This window comes from Enhydra lutris, unplaced genomic scaffold (assembly GCF_002288905.1).
Source record: "Enhydra lutris kenyoni isolate GAN:26980312 unplaced genomic scaffold, ASM228890v2 scaffoldscaffold30, whole genome shotgun sequence".
NCBI lineage: Eukaryota > Metazoa > Chordata > Mammalia > Carnivora > Mustelidae > Enhydra > Enhydra lutris.
The window spans coordinates 17,476,936-17,500,437 of NW_019154114.1; the positions used below are offsets into that span (position 1 = coordinate 17,476,936).

General features: G+C 46.3%; 1 protein-coding gene across 1 annotated transcript in view; it reads left to right on the forward strand.

Annotated features, from left to right (window-relative positions):
* LOC111152768 (cadherin 13) overlaps nucleotides 1–23,502 on the forward strand; it is a 991,753-nt gene that overhangs the window by 363,004 nt on the left and 605,247 nt on the right. Inside the window, exon 3 of the mRNA XM_022511391.1 lies at nucleotides 8,928–9,136. Coding sequence (XP_022367099.1) covers nucleotides 8,928–9,136 — 209 coding nt within the window. The remainder of the gene's footprint in view (nucleotides 1–8,927; nucleotides 9,137–23,502) is intronic.

The window sequence follows — 23,502 nt, forward strand, 5'->3', positions numbered from 1 at the left end:
AGGATCTGAGTCACAATTTAGGCCCAGCCAGGACACATCGCCACATGTCCCCCAGAGAACTCCAACTGTAAGACCAAAAATTTTGAACATTGTAGTGGAGCAAATCTCTCTTCTCATTAACTTACCCTATACACAGAAGTAAGGAGGGAGGCATGTTTGCACATAATTACTAGATAACTCAAAAACTAAAGGCTATGTAAGAGCCATGTGCTAGTACTATGAAATCACTGAGAGGGGATCCCTATAAATCTGAGACTTTGTGATTCTCAAAGCTACTGAATCTGTGATTAATACTTTGCTGATCGGGTGATTTTCAATTGGCTTCCTTGAATCTTCATGTGAGTTTGGGCCATTATTCTCACTTTTGTTTGGAGAGTTTCAAATTTGCTTAGCTGTCAAGTTGCAGTTCTGCTATTTATTCATTCAGTGAACAGGGTTGGGTGTATATTGTGTCAGGCGCTATGCCATGGAAAGTAATTCCAGTTTGAAACACAAATTCATAGCGATTATAAGTGCCATGGGATTCAAGATGCATAGTCTTCTTTCAGAAAACAATTTGCCATTTTTAAAGAATCTGTATCAAGCAGAAAATGTGACACCCTGACAGACAAGACTAGCTTCAGAACTAGCAAGTCGGTTTTCAATGGTAGGCAGAGAAAATCCCCTGAAAGCAGATGTGGGCTCTGTCTTGTTCCAAGAGGAAGCCCTTAAGGGTTTACATGGCAAAAATAGGTTCCTGCAGAAGATCACTTGACAAGATCATTCATTATGATATCTTTGCCTGACATGATAGAATTGAAACTCTGTCAAAGTTGGAATCGAAACATAAGATGGTATGAAGACTGTGCGTTCTGCACCTCTCAAATCTACAAATCCTTGGGAGGTGAACTCTCCTCCTGAGCTCATCAGTCATGGTTGAGACCACACCCATAACCTTACAGAAGCTCTGCAGATGTCAGTGCTGATTCCAGGCGAAACATGGAGTACAGGATACAGTCCGGTGCACTCAGGAATAACAGGGTAGAATGAATGACGCCGGGAGGAGGTGCCTATTGTATCATCCAGGGATCTGGCCCAATGTGGGTAGGACTAAACATATGTTAATGAAAGTTCGGTTGGCTCGGATATTTGGGAAATGAAGGTTTGGGGAAACCACAGGGAATGCTTTCTGTTTCTCTCAGTTGGGCAAGTCCATAGCCCCCCTGGACAAAGCCTTGTGTGTTCTTTTAAAGGAAGTTGGTACCTCTGGAAGCCAGTGGGCTACTGAGGGATATGAAAAGCAATTAGTTTTGCTCTGTATCCTGGAGAGAGTCCATCTGATGCCTCTGAATTCAGTGCTACTTCTGTTGTCAGAAAGGCATGGCTTTCCGCGTCCCAGCAAGGCCTGGCAAATCAACCAATATGCAGGCCCTTCTTGCTAATGAAACAATTAGATTCTGTTTTACTAAGTAGGCCAGGAGTACTGGGATATCTGGTGTAGCCTAAGGGAGAGTGAGCAATGTACATTCTGCTGCAGAGTCCTTGCCTAGTCTTGGTGGTGTGCTGGAGTCAGCTAGTACTGGATTCCCGAGAGCTGGTTGCTAAGTTTCTAGAAAATCTGTAAGGCTATTAAAGGGACATTGGTAGGTGAAACCAGCTATGTTTAGAATATTTACACCATAGACATTGGCAAATGATATGAATCAAGACTTTTTCCTTTGCTATCATACTGCTGAAACAATGCTACTTTCTTCTGTGTGCAAGTAGAGATTGCCAGAAGTAGTTTATCTATAGATCCAACCATATCTACCTGTGGGGGAGATGCAGCTCCTGGGAAGACTAATTCAGAGTCCATAGGCCCCCTGATTCATGTGCATGCCCACCCAAATATACAAGTGGTCTGAACACCAACTCTAAGAGACCTTGTCACTTACGTACAAATTTTCGAATCTCTACAAATGTATGCATGAATGTATGTATGTATGTTTTTAGGACCATTTGCCCATCTCCGATAAGAGTGTATGGATCCTAGACTGACCCCCAAGCACCTATCAGAGTAGCCCAAATTCCCTATTTTAGTGCCTACCTATCCACACGAGCAGAGCTGATCTATATTTTGCGGATAAATTTAAATCCAGTTGCATTCTCATATTTCCTGGGATCATAATGCAGCTTAATTTGCTCACTCACACATTTCAAGATGGTAAGAAATCTATGCCTTTGGATTTTCATCCTTAAGAACCACATTCAATAGAAAGAGAGAAAAAAGCCTAAAATCAAGGTCAGGAAGATTAAGCCCCTTAATTCACGTGCCAAACTTCCCATTTCAATTGTGGTTTTGTCTCCCAGCTAAAGTTTGTCTTTTTGTGACATTTGCATTAAGCCCAGAGGACATTTTGAGTGGAAACATGCTGAAAGCATAATTGAAACTCTGAGTGGTGCCATTTGTCTCATTTGAATTTTTCCCCCAGGTGGGGAGTTTTCACTCCCCATTTCTTCTCCTGGGGTGTTCAAAGATTATCTCAAAGAATGATGTTGTGCAATTGATTCCAATAAATCCCCATGTACAGTATATTATATGTATATACATTTTTTTCTTTCTAGAAGCTATTTTAAATGTCACAGTGGTAAACTATGTACAGAAGTCCTTGGTAGGTTCATAATAGTACAGATCCTTTCTTTTCTCCCTCACATGGAGATTTTGAATACTTGTCCACAAAGTTAATTGTTTATTAGAATTTTTCCTTCCGGTTATCCTGATAGTGTCATTCCAAGCTATATAGAAACAGACATTAAAAAAAAAAAATAGGTAGACATAAACTGTTCATTTTCATCCTTAATGTGTTCTTTGAACTCTGTGTCCCCAAACTTGCCCTGACTGATGTCTATTAAAAAGTTTGAGAATCACTGATATTTTGGTTGTGTCAACAAAGTTATCAAATGAGACAATGATGCAGGGATAACGCTACCAATTCCGATCTTTAATGGGGACTTTCAGGGGAGGTTCTCGTCGGTGGGGAAGTAGAATCTGTTTTTCTAGGAAGAAGAAGTCAAGTAAGAGTGTGGTAAATTGTTTCTCTTTTGATTATGAATTCCTCATACACTTTAGATCTGCCGTTCAGATAACAGCCAAAGCTGCTGTCACAGGCGAGGTCAAGGTTATCCTTCTTCTAAGGTGTGCCTCTTTCTCAAACTTGCCAGGCATGACTTTACCTAAATGAGGGATATGCAGAGCGGAATGTAGCCCAGGCCAGCGTTTCAGGAAGGTGGAACCCACATCACTCTGAGGGCTTCAGTGCCTGCAAGGATACACGTGTCTTTATTTGACTCCTTAGATTTAATTCAACTTTATTAGGGGGAAAAAAGAAGGGACATCTGGCCCGGCTGATATACATTATAAATGTTATCTTCAAATAATTTTGTGAGAATAAATAATGTGAGACAAATAAAAGAAAAATATTAAGCGGATAATAGATCAGCGAGGAAAATACGGTGAAAATATGAGGCTGGATGCGAAGTGTTTGAAGGAGGGAGTGTATCTGCCCAGACAGACTAGTGTGAACTGCGTGGCCTTCCCCATCTTCAACCTCGCTAAGTCTCAGTTTCTAGAGAGGAAACAAATTATCTACCTCCAATTGGTCATGTGAGGATTCAGTGCAATTATGAGTGTAAAGCTCTCCGTGCAGTGCCGTGCTTTGAGGAAAAACATTACGTTAGATTGGTAGGAAGTTATCTGTACAAACAATCCATTTAAAGAACATTTCATGAAACGCTGTTGAGTCTACTATGGGTGGGGCACTGTCGTTTTGCCTCTTTGATGTCATTTTTTCCTTCACTACCTCTCATGTGGGACAGGTAGGGCTTTGGCAAGAAGAGGAGGAAAATTTGAAGCTGGGCAAGGTCAGATCAGAATCATCTGCCTCACTCCCTTGGCCCTCACTCCCTTGGTGCCTTGAGTAACCATCTCCATGGTAACCACAGCTGGCGCAGCAGGCCAGAGCATGGGTACCTGACCAGAAAGGACAGAAGGACCCAGGAGGCAGGTGGGAAACTAGCTGGAAGCAGGAAGCTATGTGGGAAAAGGAAAAAAAAATGTAGCTTCCTTAATGCCCACAATTACAGAAGTCATGAAGGTAATAATTCTTATTCGTGGAGGACCATCCCACATGCTTTATGCATGTAGGTTTATATGATCATGTTGAATGCTCACCATAAGAGTTAATACTTATGAAGGAGGTACTATTACTTGTCCCACTTTACGGATGAAGACATTGAGGTTCAAAGAGGATGGGTGGTCTGCCCAAGGTCACAGGGCTGCTACACATGAGCCAGGTTTGGAAAAAGGGCTTAGAAACCTACCATTAAAACTGCCCTTTCTTTGGGCACGGGAAGACGAGTTCCTGGCAGGCTGGGTCCTCAGCCTCCTCTCTGTGCCAAGGACGGCTGGGAAATGTGGAAACCTGGCATCCGTTGTCTGAGATCCTGGTTCTTGGCCCTTAGCTGCATCAGATCCATCTGGGGAACTTTAAAGAGATATTAGTGCCCAGAAGCCAGCCCAACTCGGTTATATTAGAATCTTGGTCGGTAGTTGAACAGGTATTGCTATGTTTTAAAATGCTCTCCTGGTGATTCTCAGAGCCTTGAAAAAAAACATAGTCTCAAGGATCTGCTCCTGAATTGGTAAAGGTGCCTAAAACAGAGACCTAATTTTGCAATCCTTAGTTATTTGATAGAGCCGCTGGGAAGAAAGTTAGGCTATACTGGGTGCCTACGATGTGCCAGATCCTGAACGTAGATGTGGTTTCTCAATACGCCCTTATCTGGGATCTCTGAGAAGCCCAGAGGGATTAGCGAGTGGCCTTCAGGGGCCAGGGTGGGGCAATTGCCCTATTCCCTCTTACGCCTCAATTTCCAGGAAATGGATGTGCTGAGGGCTTAAACCGTAGCAGTAGACAGGTGGACTGGGGACAGGTTCCTGCTTTCTCTGGGGATATGTGAGCGACTTGGTAAATCTCAGGGACTCAGTCTGTTTTCCTGTAAAATGGAAAATGGTGCTGATAGAGTATGCATTTTCCTCGGGGCTATATTACCCCCAAGCGGGTGTTATGAAGGAGGGGCAGAAGTTTGCACTTTATGTGTGTGTATAAAGCACAGAGGCACATAAGTACACAGACACGGAGTATATCTGTACCACTGACATTTCATGGCGGTAGTGGTGCCCGGGTGGCTCAGCTGGTTAAGCATCTGACTCCTGATTTCAGATCAGGTCGTGATCTCAGGGTCATGAGACCCAGCCCCAAGCAGAGCTCTGCACTGGTGCCTGCTTGGGATTCTCTCCCTCTCCTTCTGCTTCTACTCCCTGCTTATGCTCAATCTCTCTCTTTCTCTCTTGGAATGAAAAAAAAATTACAATTTCTTTAAAAACCAACAAAGCAATTCATGACAGCAGTGGCAATTAGGCAAACAATTTTAAAATCCTGCGGGGTACATCGTGGAAAAAAAAGTTGAAAATGCTACTATTGGTTAGAATTGAGACAAAAAGGAGAGGCTAATGTAGAGTCCTTGGCCCATGGCCTAGCACGCAGCTGGCATTCAGTAAATGGTAGATGTTGTTCCTGTTATTTGTCAAAACATTCATTCATTCAACATGCGCGCTGATCCCAGCTTTGGGACTCTACACGGCATTACTAAGATTAGGAAGAAAGTTAAGGTATCACCTTTGACTTCACCAATGAGCTAAGTCAAAGCTAGGCATGGGAAGCCAAGTGCTCTCGTAAACGGACGCATGCAGGGTCTGGGGAACTCAGGGGACAGCAGGGACATTCATTTCCTACCCATCTCCAGTGCCGGGCTCATCCGAGACAAGAGTAGACAAGGGACCTTCTTTCTCAGTCCCTGCCCTTGCTCGCAGCAGCTTCTGCTCCCAGCATTAAAGAGGTACATGTCCCCAGTCTGCCACTACTAGGGTATCATTTTGCCCCTGGAGAGCAATTAAGCGTCATCATCACGGACGGCCTCCTGTATGCAAAAGCTCTCTGTTCATTGCTGGAGATAGAGGGATGGATAGAAAAATAAGATGAAATTTCTGGTCATGGTTCTTTTTTCAAAAGAAGATTTATTTGTTTATTTATTTGAGAGAGAGAGTGCAAGTCCACACAAGCAGGGGGAGGGGCAGAAGGAGAGAGAGAAGCAGGCTCCCCGCTGAGCAGGGAGCCCATCGTAGGGCTTGGATCCCAGGACTCTAATTAGGATCATGAGCTGAGCTGAAGGCAGACGCTTCACCGGCTGAGCCACTGGGCTTGGTTCTGATGAGGAAAACAGATACATAAAATGGGGATATTGATATGACATGATACGGAAGATCCTGTGTGCAGGAAACTCAGGGACCATGAGGAGGGCGAGCTGAGGAGCTGACTCTTCTAGAAAGGCTGAGAGTTAACAGGGTGAGGAAGGCAGGCAGTAACTTCTGTGCAGAGGGCGCAGTAGGAGCAGAGGGTGGGAAAATGCAGAAGGCAGAGTCCGGCGCAGGGAAGAGTCATGTGTGAGGCATGGAGTGAGGGTAGAGGCCAGAAGGGAGGCCGATGGACAGCTTAGCCATGGAGGACCTTGACCACTGGCATCATTTGCAATGAGGGTCTGTATTTGTATGAAACTCAGGTAGTGGCAAGTTGGTTCTATAGTTGTGATGGGAAGGTCCAAAGCTTTCTTCAAGGAGTAAGTCTTGATGTGGCCTTCCAGATCCCACCTTTCCAGCTTCTCTCCATTCTCTGTTCCTCACTTTCTCCCTTGCTCTCGTGCCCATCTCACTGGCTTATTTGCAATCCCGTGAGTGCCACTGGACCTTTGCACATGCTGTGGCTCTTTCTGCCTGGAGTAGGTCCCCTGTTACTTACAAGACTATTGCATTAATGTCTATCTCTCTGACTATACTTCAACCCAGGGACTGTGTCCCTTTACTCAACATTATAAACCCAGCATCTAGGGTTTCTAGTAAATAATTATGGAAGGAATTTGTGGAGGCAGGAAGGAAGAAAGGAAGAAAAGAAAGGGAAAGGAAGAGAAAGGCTGAAGTAGAACCCCACAAATTTGTATGCCTTCCCTCACCCCCAGCCCTCCCCAGCCCAGTCTGTCTTGCATCCCTCCCAGAGGCTAGGGCCAGAACCAGCCAGCATCCTGGCAATCCGGCAGGCCCTGACATGTGAACAATGTGTCCCCAGTGGATGAATGCTAATCGATAGTAATGAAACAACGTATGTGTCTCTCCTTCATAGTTCACCTTCAAAAACTGAAACCGGGCATGCCCAATTCATCCTGGCTACCATGATGGTCAGAGGAAGTGAGTCAATGTCTGAGACACCCAACGGTCCCCTCGTGCATCCGCAGATGCCCCTGAAGCTGAGTGGGCAGCCCGTGAAGGTGCTGAGACCCTGATGCAGAGGAAGCTCAACAGGGCACCCCGTGGTGCGCATCAGGGCTGGGAAGGAGCCCAGCAGCAGGACAGACTGGGTGCTCGTGCCCTGGTGTTCAGGTTCCGATGAGGCTTCAGGAAGGCTGTGTTTTATATGAGGCTTAGTCTTTACAGAAACATGTTGTTGCAAAAGACAAAGGGACCTGGGCTCAAATCTTGGTTTAATCATGTGGGCTACCTGCCTTGCCCTCTCCGAGCCTCAGTTACCTTACCTATAACCTGGGGTCCAAAAAGTACACCTCATTCGTTGCGCAGATTAAATAAGATAATGCACGTAAAATGCCCAACACTTAGCCTTGCATGTGGAAAAGATTCAATTCACATTAGCTATTACCATTATCAGCTAATATGGTCATTATCACCATAAGAATGATCTCCCAGAACAGAAAGATCAGCTTAGTTCATCAAATATTTATATGGCTTTAACAGCGTGCTGTGCTCAGCCCGAGGTAGACATCGTCACGAAAGACACACAAGAAAGTTCCTCGTGGCGATATTTTGAGAGCCCCGACCTGGAAATAGCCCGGACGGCCATCAAGAGTGGAATAGATAAATTCATTAGAGCCACATCCCGGAATCCTACCCGGTGGTGAGGGTTAACTGCTGTGAGTCCCAGACACACGGGTGACACTCACGAGCACAACAGTAAGTGGGAGAATCCAGACACGAACGAGCACACGCTGCGTGATCCCGCTTGCAGGAAGCAGAGATCCGGGCGGACAGACCCGTGGTGTTAGAAGTCGGCGTCGCGCAGCCGTCAAGGAGGAGGCTGGGGCTGGTGCGGGAGGGAGTGGGGAGGGCGGGTAGTATTTTGCGTCCGGGCTAGGCCCTGGGTATACGGGCATGCCCGCCTCATGAGAATACATCAAGTTGTTCGTTCTGATGTATGTGCTTTTCCCGCGTCTGTGTCACGCTTCAGTCAAAGGCTTGACTAGACAAGCAAGCCTGTTCAGCAGAGAGCTGCGGAAGCAGAAGCGGGGTGAGGACAGCAAGCAGTACAGTCCTGTGCTTGCCCACAGGAACAGCTGCTTTTCCCTTCCCTTCCCAAACACGACCTGACCTAGCCGTTTGACTGTAGGAATTCTGTCCACATCTCTCCCGCTGCTGCGTTAATCCGGGCCGGGCATCCTTGGTACAAGACCAGACTAACTGGTGTTCTTGGCCTCTCTGCTCACCCAGACTGCCCTCTGGAACCCCGAGCGGCTGTCTGAAAAGATCCCGTTTATCCATGCACCCTCAGTGCCCGCCTGGAACACGGGAGGTGATCAAGGACAGATCCAGAATGGTGGAGGCTCCCCAGCACAGGCAAAGCCAAACGGCTACAAGGGGGTGCCGTGGGATAAGGGGAAGCATTGTTAGATCTGGGAGGGAGCGGTCACCCACATCTGATGGTCAGAGATTTCTCCAGCACCAAGCGGCCTGACCTACTCACACTCTTCCCATTTTTGTTCACCTGTTCTGTTTTGTTTTGTCTCCCCAGTGACCTTCCGTGACTGCGAGGGAAACAGCAAGGTACACTATGAGGTCTCAAGCCCATACTTCAAGATGAACCATGACGGCAGCTTAGTTGCCCTGAAAAACGTAACTGCGGTGGGCAAGACTCTATTCGTCCACGCCCGGAGCCCCCACGCAGAGGACATGGCAGAACTTGTCATTGTCGGGGGGAAGGACATCCAGGGCTCCTTGCAGGTAACACCGGTGTTTGGGATAAACTGGATCCACAGGGGAATGCCGGGGTCTGGACGTCTTATGCGGAAAATGGTTCTTTGGTTTCTTATTGGCCAAGACATTTTTGTTGCTGCAAATGACAAAAACCTAACTCAAAAAACTATCGGGGCAGGAGTGGTACATGAAAACATATTGGCTAATGCCGCAAATATCTCAGGATAATTCTGCCTTGTGGCGTGGCTGTGTACCAGTGCCCAGATATGCCATCCGCCTTGATCCCTACCCCTGATGTGGTTCTGCTTTCTTTCTGTTGGCTTCACTCTTAGACAGTCACATTGCCTTCCAATGTGCAGATCTCAGAAGCTCTACTTCATTTTCCCAGCCTCAGGTCCCCTGGGAGAGCTCCTCTTCCTGACAATGCCAACAAACGCTTGAAATCAAATCTCACTGGCTCCATGTGTCCACCCTCGAACCAGTCACTGTGTCCACTGGGTAGCAATGCTCTAGTTGGCTAAGTCTGAGTCCCTGGGTCTTATCCTGAAGCCAGGGTAGAGTCAGCCCCACCTAAGACATACAGTCGGACAGCGGAAGATAGGTAGTTACTCGAAGTAAATTAGCGTGCTGTTGTCTGAGGATGGGGAATGGTGCTTGGGCAGGCCAGGAGCACGGCGGCCCACTGACTTGTATCGCAAGACCGCCGTTGCATATGGCACCGCTCCTTTGCCATGCCCTGGTGCTTGTTCCTTTCTAGATGCACACATATGCTGATCCTTGTACCTGTGCACAGGTTGACACACGTTAAGAATGCCCTCTAGACTTCCCGATTGTGTCATCCAGAGACTTTTGCTACCGTGGACTCACCTACCCATCCTTCATCAAGAGTTTAAGGACTCTGTGGTTTCTTGATGGAAGGAAAGTCACACTACAAAACCCAGACAAAACAATGGCAATAATAATGGTGTGTCCCCAACTGGGTGTGGCTGGGAGCCTTTGCTCCTGCTCCATGGTCTGCTCTTAGCCAATTTTTCAAAGCGTTGATTCTTGCCGCCTTCTCCATCTGCCACACTCCCCATAACCTAGCTTTATCTGCTAATTTTGTTCAGCGGTGGATGGTGGGAGTGGTGCGAACACTGATTCTACAGCCCAGGAGCAGAGATAGAGATGGTCTCTGTGATCTTGAAAGAATCATCAAACTCCTTCACTGCAGACTAGTGGGCGAAGCAGTCTGGGACCACTAATACGTGGCAGGTGCATTGCCCCATTCTGTCACCATATTCATGGCGGATATGGCTAACTCTCCCCGGCTTGACCTGAGTATCGCTCCCAACACGGTGCTTCTGGAAGCTACTATCCATTGATCATTCACAGATATTTTCAGGGATGGAATGTATTCGCCATGCCTGGACCAGACAGACCCCACAATTTCCCTTCATATCTGGGAGTCTGAGAGTTAAGGGTAGATAGCAAGCCAAAAAGTGAATCTACAGAGTGCCACTAATATTTTCAAAGAAAACAGGGTATTGATGAATACATCCGGTGTGGAAACCCACCAGCACCACAAAAGCAAGCTTTTCTCTTTTCTCTTCAGCCATGGTCATTTTCACAGCATCTCTCTAACTTGTGATATAAATGACTTGATAAATATCTAGAGTAACAAAATTGCTGGGATGTGTAGCACAAAGTGCTTCTTAGAAACAAGTAAATGGCACAGAGATTCATGTACGGGGGTTTGCGTGGGGGATGGGATGTGTTCAGACGGACATCGTTCATCGTGATTCATGGCTCGTCTTTAAATCCAGGACAGACAGTGTCATACTGTCTGTCCTGCTTAAAGCAGAGCGGAGGGAATTCTGGACCCTTCCCAGGACAGACTCTACCTTGAGAGGCTCTGAGACATGGGGTTCAATACAGAGACTCGGTCTTAAAGAACTGGCCTCTTGAGTCCCAGAGAGACCCCTCCTGGCGGCCAGGCCCCTCTGTCAGAACCCATTGTCCGCAAAGCCTGGCTGCCATTGACGACTTCTTGCAAAGCCTGGGGGAGGCTGCTGGACCACTCACTTTGTCGGACCCCAGCAGAGAAGGGCCCTCACCTGCTGCCTCTGGTAATTTCATGAGGTTTGAAAATAGGCCTTGTGAAGCTGTCCAGATGTGTCTGTAATAAAAAGTCCCAAAAAATTAAAAAGAAAAAAAAAGGAAAGGGAAAAAAAAATAGCTAGCCAGAGAATTCCTCCAAGGAGAACACAGTCCTTAAGAGATATTTGTTTGGTCTTTTGGAGGCCCTACTATGTGCAGCCAAGCGACCAGCTGCTAAGAGGGGACACAACGAGCACCCAAGTCAGCTCTGATCCTGGGTCAGGAGGGAAAGTGACTGAGTGTGATGAAAAAGCACCACGCGGGGCAGCAAGGTCTGCTCTGTGCCTTTAGAGACCAGATTGGGCGAGGAAACTGGGCTGGAACATAGCCGGCGCATTCGTGGCCATCACTGTCTGCTGGGTGAGCGAGTGAGAAATTATAGTGCTTAGTGGGACTCTCAGGTGGGTGCTTTAATGTCCCTTATTTTTAACCCTCACAATCACCACCTCCCCATGGGGCTGCTGACTTCACCCCTTCCTCCTGATGTGAAAAGTTGGCCAAGATCCCCAAGCTTGAAATGGGCAGAAATGAGATTGAGATCTGGCCTCTCCATTGAAACATCCACTCTCTTTCCTGCCCATGGGTCAAGAGGTGGGGGCACAAGTCAGAGCTATACGGTAGCCATGGAAGAAACCAGTCAGAAAATGGGTGGTCGGGAAAGGCACTCGATTTGCCAGGCTTGGATGTGTTGAGTTGGTGGCTCCTAGGGACATCTTGATAGAGATGATAGAAAATATGGGACTAGATCTCAGGGTAAACACTTAGGGGGAGAACAGTATAGTGGTAGGGCTTTGGCTTTGGTGTTGAACTCAAGTGGTTTCAAATTTCCACTCCACCACCTATGACCGTGATGTGGGACGAGCCAGCCAACTCCCTAAACCTCAACACCCTTCTGTGTGAGACGGGGATAAGCACGGTCTGCATCACAGAATCATTCTGTTGGGCGCCGCCCAGAGCACCAGGTGAATTATCCCAACAATGGTGCCATATTGGAACCTCTCGAGAAAGAATAGGTACTGGGGGTTCAGTGACCTCACTGGGCCCGGGAGACAGAAGGCAGAGAATAAGGGCAGGAGGAGAAAGTGAAAGCGAAGGAAGAAAGAGAAGGTGTGTTCAGCAAGGGCACTGGGGTAATCAAGGAGCCGTATCACAGTGGCTAATTTCACACCACTGTGTTTTGGAAGGAAGGACTCTCGGAGATGAATGGAACCCCAGTAAGGCCCGGCTCCGTGGTAGTCACTAGAGCTCAGATCTTTAATAACACGATGTGTCTCTCTTATTTGTACCTGCTGCCCGGACCCCCTTCCACCCGGAAAGTCTCGACCTGTGAAATCTTGTCGTTAATCCCTTAATTATAGACTCCCAAGCTGCCTCTGCATTTTGAATGGGCTTCCCAGAAGCTAGGACCTGTCTCTATGGGCAGTGTAAGGCCGCTGTAGACCGGAGAGGGCAGAGGACCACCTTAGTCCTTCGTGATCTGAGAGGGGAGGTAGGATGGGCATGGAAGGGCCAAGACTTACCATGCTTACTGGATGGGTTTCTAGCCTGGGGAAGGTCATGATGAGTTCCACTCATGACGCTATGTCCGGACAGATGGTAGCTTGTCTGCACCGAGTCTCCTGCCCTTATTCTCTGCCTTCTGTCTCCCGGGATACTATTATGCAGCCTTCACAGGTGTCTGGAAAGCCCTGTCACCGTCTAGCGTGGCTGGTCTCTGCAGCCTTCCCTCAAGTCTGCTTCCTTTCACCTGTAAGGGGCTTGACCTGCTGAAATGCTTGCCCTCCAAGAGCTTTCCCTGCTCCCTGTGCCGAAGGAGGGTCTCCCTTGGTACCAATGGTTCTGCTCCTTCGTGGCCTTCTCAGTTTGTAAATTATGCATTTATTTCGGATTCCCTGATCCCCAATAAGACTGTATAAGCTCCCCGGAAGCTGGAATGTAGTCTGTTTCCTTCCTATTTCCTTCTTCCCTCCCTTCCTTTCTTCCTTCCTTACTTGGTTCTTTTCTGATGTGTCCAAGGCTCTATCCCTGGTACCCAGGACAGCGCCTGACATATAGCTGGAGTTTATTGAATGTCTTTTGAACAAATGTCCAAGTAGAATGTATGACACCTTTCACACTACTCTCTGCATTGAACTCTGGGCCCCTCACTCCAATACCAAACCACCGTGGTTTCTTGAACTGGCCAAGCTCGCCCTCCCATTCATGCTGGCTGCCCCTCTGTCTGGATTAGGTCCCCTTGCTGTGTGGCCAGCACCAACGGACATGGCCACCTCCTTTGATATTTCTGGACCCACCAAGATTTCCCTCCCTTAGGGACACCTCTCTGTCTGTTCCCCCCAGATCATTAAGTGTTTTTTTTTTCCTTCATGTTCCTCATAGAACCCCTCCCGGCTCTCTGATCATACCACTAAATTTTAACTGCCCAGTTGATTTGTGCTGGTTCCCGTCTCTGTTCGGAACTCCTGAACTCAGGGACCATGATGCCTTGGTTCCCAGGCCTATACTTATCCCCTCTGCTCCAGTTCCCTCAGCGGCAAAACGGGTTCACGACATTATGAACTTCGTAGAGACATCGTGAGGATTAAATGAGTAAATATGCGCAACACATTTAGAACTGTGCCCAGCACAAAGTACGTGCCGTGACCATGCCGGTCATTCCTCATCGCTGTATCATCAAAGCCAGACGATAATAAATGCTCGGCAGATGAGCCTGGCGAATCGAGACCACCCAGCCCTCCCTCGCCTGCCCATCAGGACCAAATTCTATTTGGTCTACACACTGGAGGGCATGTAGACTCCCACGTGAATTTACATCATTACCATTTCACTCTCAGGTGTCCACTGGGTGTGAAATGCTGACATGTCTTCCAGGACTCTTCATTTCTACAGGTCCACTTAATAAACACCAAGAGACTGGGCAGCATTTAGAAGTTAATTATGCACAACTCACGCTTGTTCACTAGAAGTCCGTACGTGGTGTTCTCAGTAAAGGGAAACTGGTCTCTGAATGAAGTTGCTTCATTAAATGTAAAAAAAAAAAAATTATTTCTCCCCCCTTTTTTGCCATATAAAACATTCCCCCCGGGGCGCCTGGGTGGCTCAGTGGGTTAAGCCTCTGCCTTCGGCTCAGGTCATGATCTCAGGGTCCTGGGATCGAGCCCCGCATCGGGCTCTCTGCTCAGCGGGGAGCCTGCTTCCCCCTCTCTCTCTGCCTGCTTCTCTGCCTACTTGTGATCTCTCTTGCTGTGAAATAAATAAATAAAATCTTTAAAAAAAAAAAAAATTCCCCCCAAAGTGAAACGGATAGAGAAAGTTATGAGAGACATGAAGAAGCTGAATGTATAGGGCTTGTTTATCTTGGTGGCTCACCGTCACTAGGAACTCTTCATTTAAAAGACATAAATTTAACTCCTAATCCAGTTTCAAGAATTAGGATGGAATTAGTTCCCAAAAGATAAAAGGAGCCATCAGAAGAAGGAACAACTTGGGAGGAAATAGTTGTTGTGTTTTGAATGTTTAAGATAAAAATATAAAACATGCCACTGACGGCCCAGGTGCCGAGGCTGTACTGTGCTCATTCTGTACCTCAGCCCCGCTGGGGATCAGGGCTGCGCCTCCACTGCACGCCGTCTCGGGTCCACGCACTGTGCACCTCGCAGGTCTGAGGGTCTGGGGGCTCCAAAGCAGCAGCTGGAATCCTACTGTCCCTTCACATGTGCGTGCTCTGTGACATTCAGCCGAGCTGTGCTTGATAGGAAAGCAGACCCGGAATGACAAATTAGATTAGATTAGATCCCAATTTGGGATCTAATCTAATCTAATTTAGTATTTAATACTTGCCCATCATATGACTCTGAAAAGTCACCTAAACCCTTTGAGGTGGTTTTCTCATCTGTGAAGCAGGCGCTATAGGGATACCCAGCCTTGTTTAGATGCCAGCATGGGGTGCATGAAAGATTTTTTTTTTAAGATTTATTTACTTATTTATTTGACAGACAGAGATCACAAGTAGGCAGAGAGGCAGGCAGAGAGGGGAGGGAAGCAGGCTCCCCGCTGAGCAGAGAGCCCGATGCGGGACTCGATCCCAAGACCTTGGGATCATGATCTGAGCCAATGGCAGAGGCTTTAACCCACTAAGCCACCCAGGAGCCCCCACAAAAGATTTTTTGAATATCATGCCTAGCCTGGTGCTACCAGAGGGTCTCAGTCACAGGCTGTTGACTCTTAATGGAACTATTCAGGCAGTTGCTGTACCCCCTGTACATTTCTCGCCCATCTTTCCTGAACTCACACGCTCTACACTAAGATATTTTTGCACATGTGTTACTGAGATAAACTCCAGTTTTATCAACTCAGAGCCACCCATTTCAGTCCCTGTTTGCTTGGGGCCTTACACCATCCAACCTCCCGGGCCCCTATCATGCCCCACGGAGGGAACTTGACTTGGTTTGTTTAAACCATCCCTGAGAAATCGAGCCACCAGCTTATGGAAATTGCCTTGTTGCAAGATCTTATCACATTGACTGGGAGTGGCTTGGAGTCTGTCAAGCAGGTCCACAGTATCGATCTCGCTCCCATGAAATGTGTTTTACGACCATTACAGTGGAGAACCCATCTCGCCATTTGCAGTGGCCATAAAGGCCCCTGGTAAAGCTGTGGGTAGGCTCTGATTTAACACGTGTGGTAACTTCAGAACCCCGCGTAGGATCACTCCGCATGGCAAAAGCCTCCCCATTACTATCCATTAGACTGTCGCCCAAATTAGGGGAAATATGTAACGTGAAAATTATGGTACAGATCCAAGAATAAGGTATTAGGCTGGTACATTTTGACACATGCCTAAATTGTTCTGTTTATGATTCTTAGCTCCAGGATACTATTCAAATACAGATAAAAAGACATCCTTTGATTCATTAATTTAAGTATATAACATATTGCTTTGTGGGTCAGAACTAAGAAAACTGTATACTGAAGATTAATTTTAATTAAAATGCTTGGGGAAAAGTAACTGATCCCACGGAAAGTCTACCTTACTAAACAGTTTCCTTTTGGCTTGTGAAAACTCAAGATTTCATGGTTGTGCCGCTGTACGGCCCAACAGGAAAACCATGTGAGCCACATATGTAATTTTAAGTTTCCTTATAGTAACACATACATACACACACCCAATATACACATGGGGAGTTAAACCATAAACATAGATTCTGTGTGTCTGTGTGTGTGTGCCAGAGAGACAGAGAGTTTAACCCAACATATATATAAAACCCAAAATATATAATATATAATTTCTTTAAGACGTTACCATGTCAACAAGTAAGCAATGTGAACATTATTTATGCAATTTTTATATTTTCCTATTTATACTAAAACCTTTGGAATTCAGTGCATGTTTTCCACTTACAGCACATCTTAATGTAGATTATCATAGATTTTTAAGTGCTTACTCGCCACAGGTGGAAAATGTCTTCCAGTGGGACAGGGTTTCTTCCCCAGAGACATTTATGTATTTTGAAAGAGGGAGGGAAAGAATCACTTGCTGAGTGCCTACCACCTTTAGGGCACGGTCTTAGACGCCCCAAGCACGCATCTGTTTCTCTGATCCTCATAGCCAATGTGTGTCGCTGGCGGTCCGGTTCCGACCCTGCAGATGTGGAAGGAGCCCAGGTCGGGGGAGCACTTGAGCTCAGGTCAGCATTCGCAGCAGGCGGCAGAGCGGGGACCTGGGCCTGGGCCTTCTGATTCTCTGCAGTCACTGCTGTTTTGGTAATACTGACATTTACAACAAAACTGGCGCTTTCCTATTCTCCTATAAAGACGATGAAATGACATAGAAAAATTTAAAAATGGTAAGAAAAAAAAAAACTGAATGCAGAGCTGAGCAAAACTCCTGAAGAAATTTTAGGTAGGTGGACAAGACCTGTGTTGTCATGACACTTTTCAGAAACTTCCCTCATGAACAGAATCTCTAGAGAAAGAAGCTTTGGGAAACAGCACGAGGTTTCCCAAGTGTACATGTCTTCTCAGCCACAGGTTCCTTTTATCTCAGACTCTCACTCATTCACCTTCTTGGTCCTGGAGTCTGGGGAAAATGCCTTACTTTTATTTATTTTTTTAATTATGATTTAAAAGGTTGTTTCTACACACATTCTATAGACTTGTTCCTCACGACAGGGGCTCGAAGCAGATGGTGTTACTGGCGTTTGATGAATCAGGAAACTGAGACTCTAACCAGGGTCTCGGGTCCAAGAGCTGGTCAAGCGGTGCCCTCAGGCCTCTGATCTGCAGTGACTCCCTGGGTCCCGGGTTCGAGCCGCAGCTTGCCTTCCGACCGCTGCTTGGGCCTTTTCAAGTAAAAGCAACAGAGAATCCTCAGAGATAAATTTTCACCTGGCCTCCTGGAAGGAATAAGACACTATGACAGAATCACATTGTCCTGGGCTCCCCTGTCTCATCTTACTACCCTGAATCAAGTACGAGTGTGTTCTAAGTGTAAACGTTGGGGTGACCACCTCTTTTCAAAGCCCCTCTTAGCTGGCACGTGGGGATACCTGGTCACCGCGGTTCTGTCGCTGTGGCCGCACTCCTCAGAGATGAAATGGCACAGGGAAGTTCAAAGTGATTAGAAACGTTTTTTACAAATGCAGAAGCAAGCAATGCCTGGGTGGCTCAGTCCGTTAAGCGGCTGTCTTTGGCTCAGGTCATGATCTCAGGGGCCTGGGATCGAGCCCCATGTCGGGACCCTCGCTTGTCAGGGGTCTGCTTCTCCCTCTCTCTCTGCCCCTCCCCGCACTCATGTCCTCTCTCTCTCAAATAAATAAATAAAACCTTTAAAAAAAATAAAAAATAAAAATACAAAAATAAATGAGAATTTTGAAGACATCTTAGGTAGGTGGACAAGACACATGTTGCCATGACACGTTTTTGAAACTTTCCTCATGAACAGAACCTTTGGAAACAGGACCTAATAGAAACAGAGCAATATTTCCAAATGGAAATGCCTCTAGGCTACTCTGTGAGAGCCTGGTTCTCATTTCTGATTGAAACAGACAAAAAAACTCCACACAGCCTCCGATACAGACCATAGCTTGTCTCCATTTAGTTCTTTGGTCTCAATACTCGATAATTAGGGAGCAAAGGAACAGGGAGAAGATGTCCTGTTCATTCCATCCCCAGCACTTGGGTCGGTCAGATGATAGGGTCTTCACCCAAACTGTTAAGGCAGAAGCCTGAACATTTGGAAAAAAATATCAAAGAAGAGCCTTATGGCCCCGGTCACCCCTCTCCTCTCATCCACCCGTGATGGGTAGATGCCTGTGGGCTGCTGATCTCTGTGGCTGGGCTGGGTTCCAGATAAATGGGAGGGCTGCAACTCCCTTTGGGACACACTATCGATGCTGTTTGACCTTTGACTCGATTGTTTTGGGCAAAGCCAAGTGTGGTGTCAGGGTTTCACACAGACAAACAGGAAGCATTTTCCACCTGTGCCCACAGTCTAATCTCATCAGGGTTTGTTAACAAACCTGGATCCTGTTAACAGAAATAGAACTGCCCAGGCCTGTCCCCCTGGGGGGGCTACAACAGCAATGCCAAGAGTACCGACATCCTCCAGGGGTCCGGGAGGGCTGGACATTTTCTTCTGTCTTAATAAGACAAGAGATAGCAACAGTCACAAAACAAATATCATGTGTGTGTAGCCATCCAAATATTTTTTTTATATCATCATAATGAATTTTTTACAAAAAAAAAGATTTTTGTTAACACTTGCTCTTCTTTTTCTACATGAAAAAAAAAGATCAATTCTAAAAAAAAAAAAGAGCTTTAAGTAATACCCCATATACAGTCTCAGAATTTGACATATCTGTGGACTCACACATAGCAGAGAAAATTCACATGCTGACAAAGATGGCATCTTAAGGCTCTTGGCCAAGTCTCAGGCTCTAGACTGGTGAACATGGCCAGTTGGGGAGGCCTTTAAACAGAGAAAGAGCTCCCCCATGGGATGGAGTAAGACAAACATTCCAGGGCTGCCCAAGACCAAAAGGGCTTAAAAAATTTGAGATCTTCCATGAATGGAAAAATATCTTCCATGAATGAGAGTCAGCCTTAGGTTCGACTGAGCTCACTGCTCTGACCCCGCTGGCCCCAGTGACTTCCCTCCTGTCTTCTTATAATTCAGAAGGGGCACCATGGGATCTTCCCTTAGGTTCATTGTCTCCTCCACCAGTAAGAGAAAATGGGCCCTAAGATCCAACAGGGGGCTCTTCCTTCCGCCGATGTCTACACAGTTTCTCCTGCCTCCCAGCTCTCTATGGAGATCAGGTAGTCTCTAATTTTCAATCTTTTTGCAGCAAATCCTTTTGACAAAAGGTGTGCACTGTCAACCGACCCCTCCACAGGTCAGGAAAATTGGACTTCTGTTGATAGCAACTTTTTACAACCTTTTCCTTTGAAGTCACGGAGCTATAAACAGTGCTGGTTCTCCAAGAGACTCACAGAATGATCTGAATAACGTACCATGCTATTTCCGAAGGCTGCCCCCCACTCTCACCAAATGTCTGCGCGTGCCCCTGTTTTTTTTCAAGTCGGGGCCAGGAGATTTAAGACAGAGAATCAGGATGCATTGTTTTCTTCCTTTCACTGTCCATTCTACAATCCCCAGTTAACACACATAATTGAAGGTCGACCCCTTTTTTACTCGAAGTTTCTTATTCAATTTGGAGCTTGTTCGCAGAGCCTAAGCCATAAGAGCGTGACCATTAGTCTTTTTGCCTTGTTTTCTCATGACTTCCTCTTTCACTCAGACCTTTGGATAATATTTTCTCTAAAGAAGCAAAAAAGAAAGTTACAAAAAAGATCCAGAAACTGAATCAAAGAAAATATCAATGAAAATAAAAATAATAGTAATCCCCCCCATGTTTTTTTTTTCCAGATGCTGTATAAGTCTTACTATTTTGTTTTTGGTTTATAAGGTAAAATAAAATCATATGCTCCATAAGGATAGAAGCTGTAACTGAGTTGCTCACTGCTATGAATCTAGCACTTACCATAATACCTGGCACTGAAAACACTCTCATTGAATGAGTAAACAAATGGCAGAAATGGAATGGCTCTTGATGTTAATAATGCTGATCACAGCCAGCATTTATGTAGCTCCAACTGGGTGCCAGCCACCCCTCTCAGTGCATTTCTTATATTAAGTCATTTAATCTTTACAGAAACTCTATGAAATAGCTACTATTACCTGCATTTTACAGATGAACAGAGTAAGACTAGGCAAAGACCTTGACTTGTCCATAGTCCTACACCTAGAATATTTTGGAGCCATGCTTTGTGCTCAGAATCTTCAAAAAAGCATTGAAGAAAACATCTGATGCCTTTTTGGGTCAAGATAGAGAAATATGAACTGAGTATTATTACCAAATACTAGTAAGGTAAATTGAGATGGGTTGAAGAGCTGCAACCCAGAGTCCTGAGAGGTAATCCAGTCAGCCAAGAGAATGGTTTCTATGCATGCGGCCAATGGTGCTGGTTGATTGAGTTCATCCCCAACAATGGAAATAAAAATATGAAGACATGGTTTTTAGGGTATTACTCTCGGAGCTCTGGGATCCTAACTGGGTGATAGACTCGAGATTCAAAACCAACTCAAGTATCTGTAAGGATGGGCTGAAATTAGCAAGGCAATACCAGTCTGTATGGATGTGACGCCCCATTTGTAGGCAAACATTTCCAGAAGGCAGGGGAGGGGAGGTGGAAAGGACGTGGTTGATGAGGCATTCACTCTTACGGAGCCAGAGCAACTCCCTCTCTACACACTCTTGCCTTGACCACTTCTCTATTATTCACCTTTAATTTATGGTTCATCTCCTTGAGCACAACTCCAAGACTTTCCCATGTGTCCTAAGCAGCAAGCCCTACCCCACTGCCTACAACTTCCTGTGGCCAGCCTTGCATTTCTCGCTGTATAAAGTTTCTCCTCCAGCTTGAGCTTTCCCAGTCCTTCTTGCATCTCTACCCACCTCCAGTCTTTTCCTTCTCTCGCAGAGGAAGGATGCATCTTTGATGCATCTCTTCACTTGTGCTCTGGAAGCCCCTCCTTTGTACTTCTGTTTTCATCATGCTCTGCCTTTTCTCTGGTATACCTTCCGTTGTTTCCTGCTCTCTGAATCCTCCCCCTCTTCAAACACGCTCAAATCTCCCCAGATTGAACAAATTTCTCCCAAGCTGCTGCGTCTCTTATCACTGCCCTTCCCTTCACCCAACTTCTTGAAAACATAGTCTTCACTCAACCTCTCTACTTCATCACAAGTTCACACCCCAGCGCTCCAAGATGGGGCCCCCACCCTCAACACTTGGGGGAAATTGTTCTCTTTGGAAAGTCATTGAAACTGAGCTAGTGGGTTTCCTTAAACTTTTTCTTAGCCCTAAGCCCACTAGAATTCTCTGAAGCATTTGGCAACTTATTTTTGATTTTCTTTAAGTTTTATTTTATTGAAGGGAAATTCATTTAACATGGAATTAACCATTTGAAGTGAACATAGTCATGACATTTAATAATCCATGATGTTATGCAACCACCAGCCCCTTCTAATTCCAAAATACTTTATCATTCCTCCAAAAACCGTCTTCCTCGTCAAGGACTTGATCCTCACACCGACCCCCATCCCCAGTCCTCACAACCACTAATCTACATTTCGTTTCTGAGAATTTACCTGTTCTGGATATTTTACCTAAATGGACTCATGCAATATGGTGACTTCCTTCTTCTACTTAGCGTGAGGTCTTCAAGCTTTGTCCACATTGTAGCGGTGTCAGGGCTTCATTATTTTTCTCTGCAGCTGAGTAGCAGTACTTTGTTCCTGAGCTGTTGATCGTCCGTCCGTCTGCTGACGGCTGTTTGGGCTGATCCGCCTTTCGGCTGCCGTGGACAGCGCTGCTCCGAGCATTCGTGTGCAGTGTTTGTCTAAGTACTGGTTTTCAGTCCTTTCATATTTATACCTAGGAGTGGTTGCTGGGCCATATGGTAATCCTATGTTTAACTTCTTGCGGCGTCACCGAACGGTTTCCCACAGCAGCAGGACCATTCTGCATTCCCATCGCAGCGTTTGGTAATTTTGAAATTCTCTCTCCTTTGCCTTCAAAGACACTGTACTATCCTTGTGCTCCCACTCCTTCTGTATATGACAACCCCTTATATTTCCCCCCTCTATCTCCTCTTCTTTCTCCTCCTGCCCTGGGATGTACCCATCAGTTTTCTATTTCAATTCTCCTCTGCTGTTTTCTATCACTCCTGACAATCTCATGCAACTTGGTGGCTTTGAATATCCCCTCTTTACGATGTCTGCAGTTTCCTGGCTCCATTTCTGACCTTGAGTTCTTCATCCCCACCTGCCACAAGGCATCTCCACCTGTATATTTTCCTTGCCTCTCAAGATGTGTTTGTGTGTGTGTGTGTTTGTGTGAACTCACTCTCCTAAACCTCTAAACCTCACATTCCTGCAGTCTCTGCTTCTTGTGATGTCATCCCTGTCTTCCCAGGCCCTCAAGCTCACAACTTAGATTTCTCTTTGATGTACCATAACCTGAGGGGGCAGTGGCATTTCTCATTCTTTCTCTTTTCCAGGTTTTTTTTTTTTTTTTAAGATTTTATTTATTTGGTGGGCAGCGCGGGGCGGGGGGCACACATGCTGGGGAAGGGGTAGAGGGAGAAGCAGACTCCACTGAGCAGGGATCCTGACATGGGGCTCGATCCCAGAACCCTGGGATCATGACCTGAGCTGAAGGCAGACACTTAAGTGACTGAGCCACCCAAGCACCCCTTCCAGGTGGGTTTTACCCCTGTACTGTTCTGCATTGCAACAGCAACAATTGGTTTAGGCATCAAATCCTTTTATCTGGCCTATGACAGGGCATTATGAAAGGAATCTCTATTAAGGCTGACTTCTTCTCTTCCCTTGTGACCCAGCCCACATGCCTATTACTGCTGGTCTGTCTTCCCCAAGAACAGCTGGAACGTATCATTCTCCCTTCAAAGACTACCAGGGACTTCTCATGCCTACTGAGCAGCATTCAAATTGGCCCCCAACTGGCTTTGTCATTTTCACCCATAACTGTTCCCCATCAGTACTGTGAGCCTCCCACAAAGTAAGCTGCTTATCCCTCCATGTTCACTTAAATGATATGGTCTTGGGAGCCACCTGGGTGGCTCAGTCCGTTAAGCATCCAACTCTTGGTTTCAACTTAGGTCATGATCT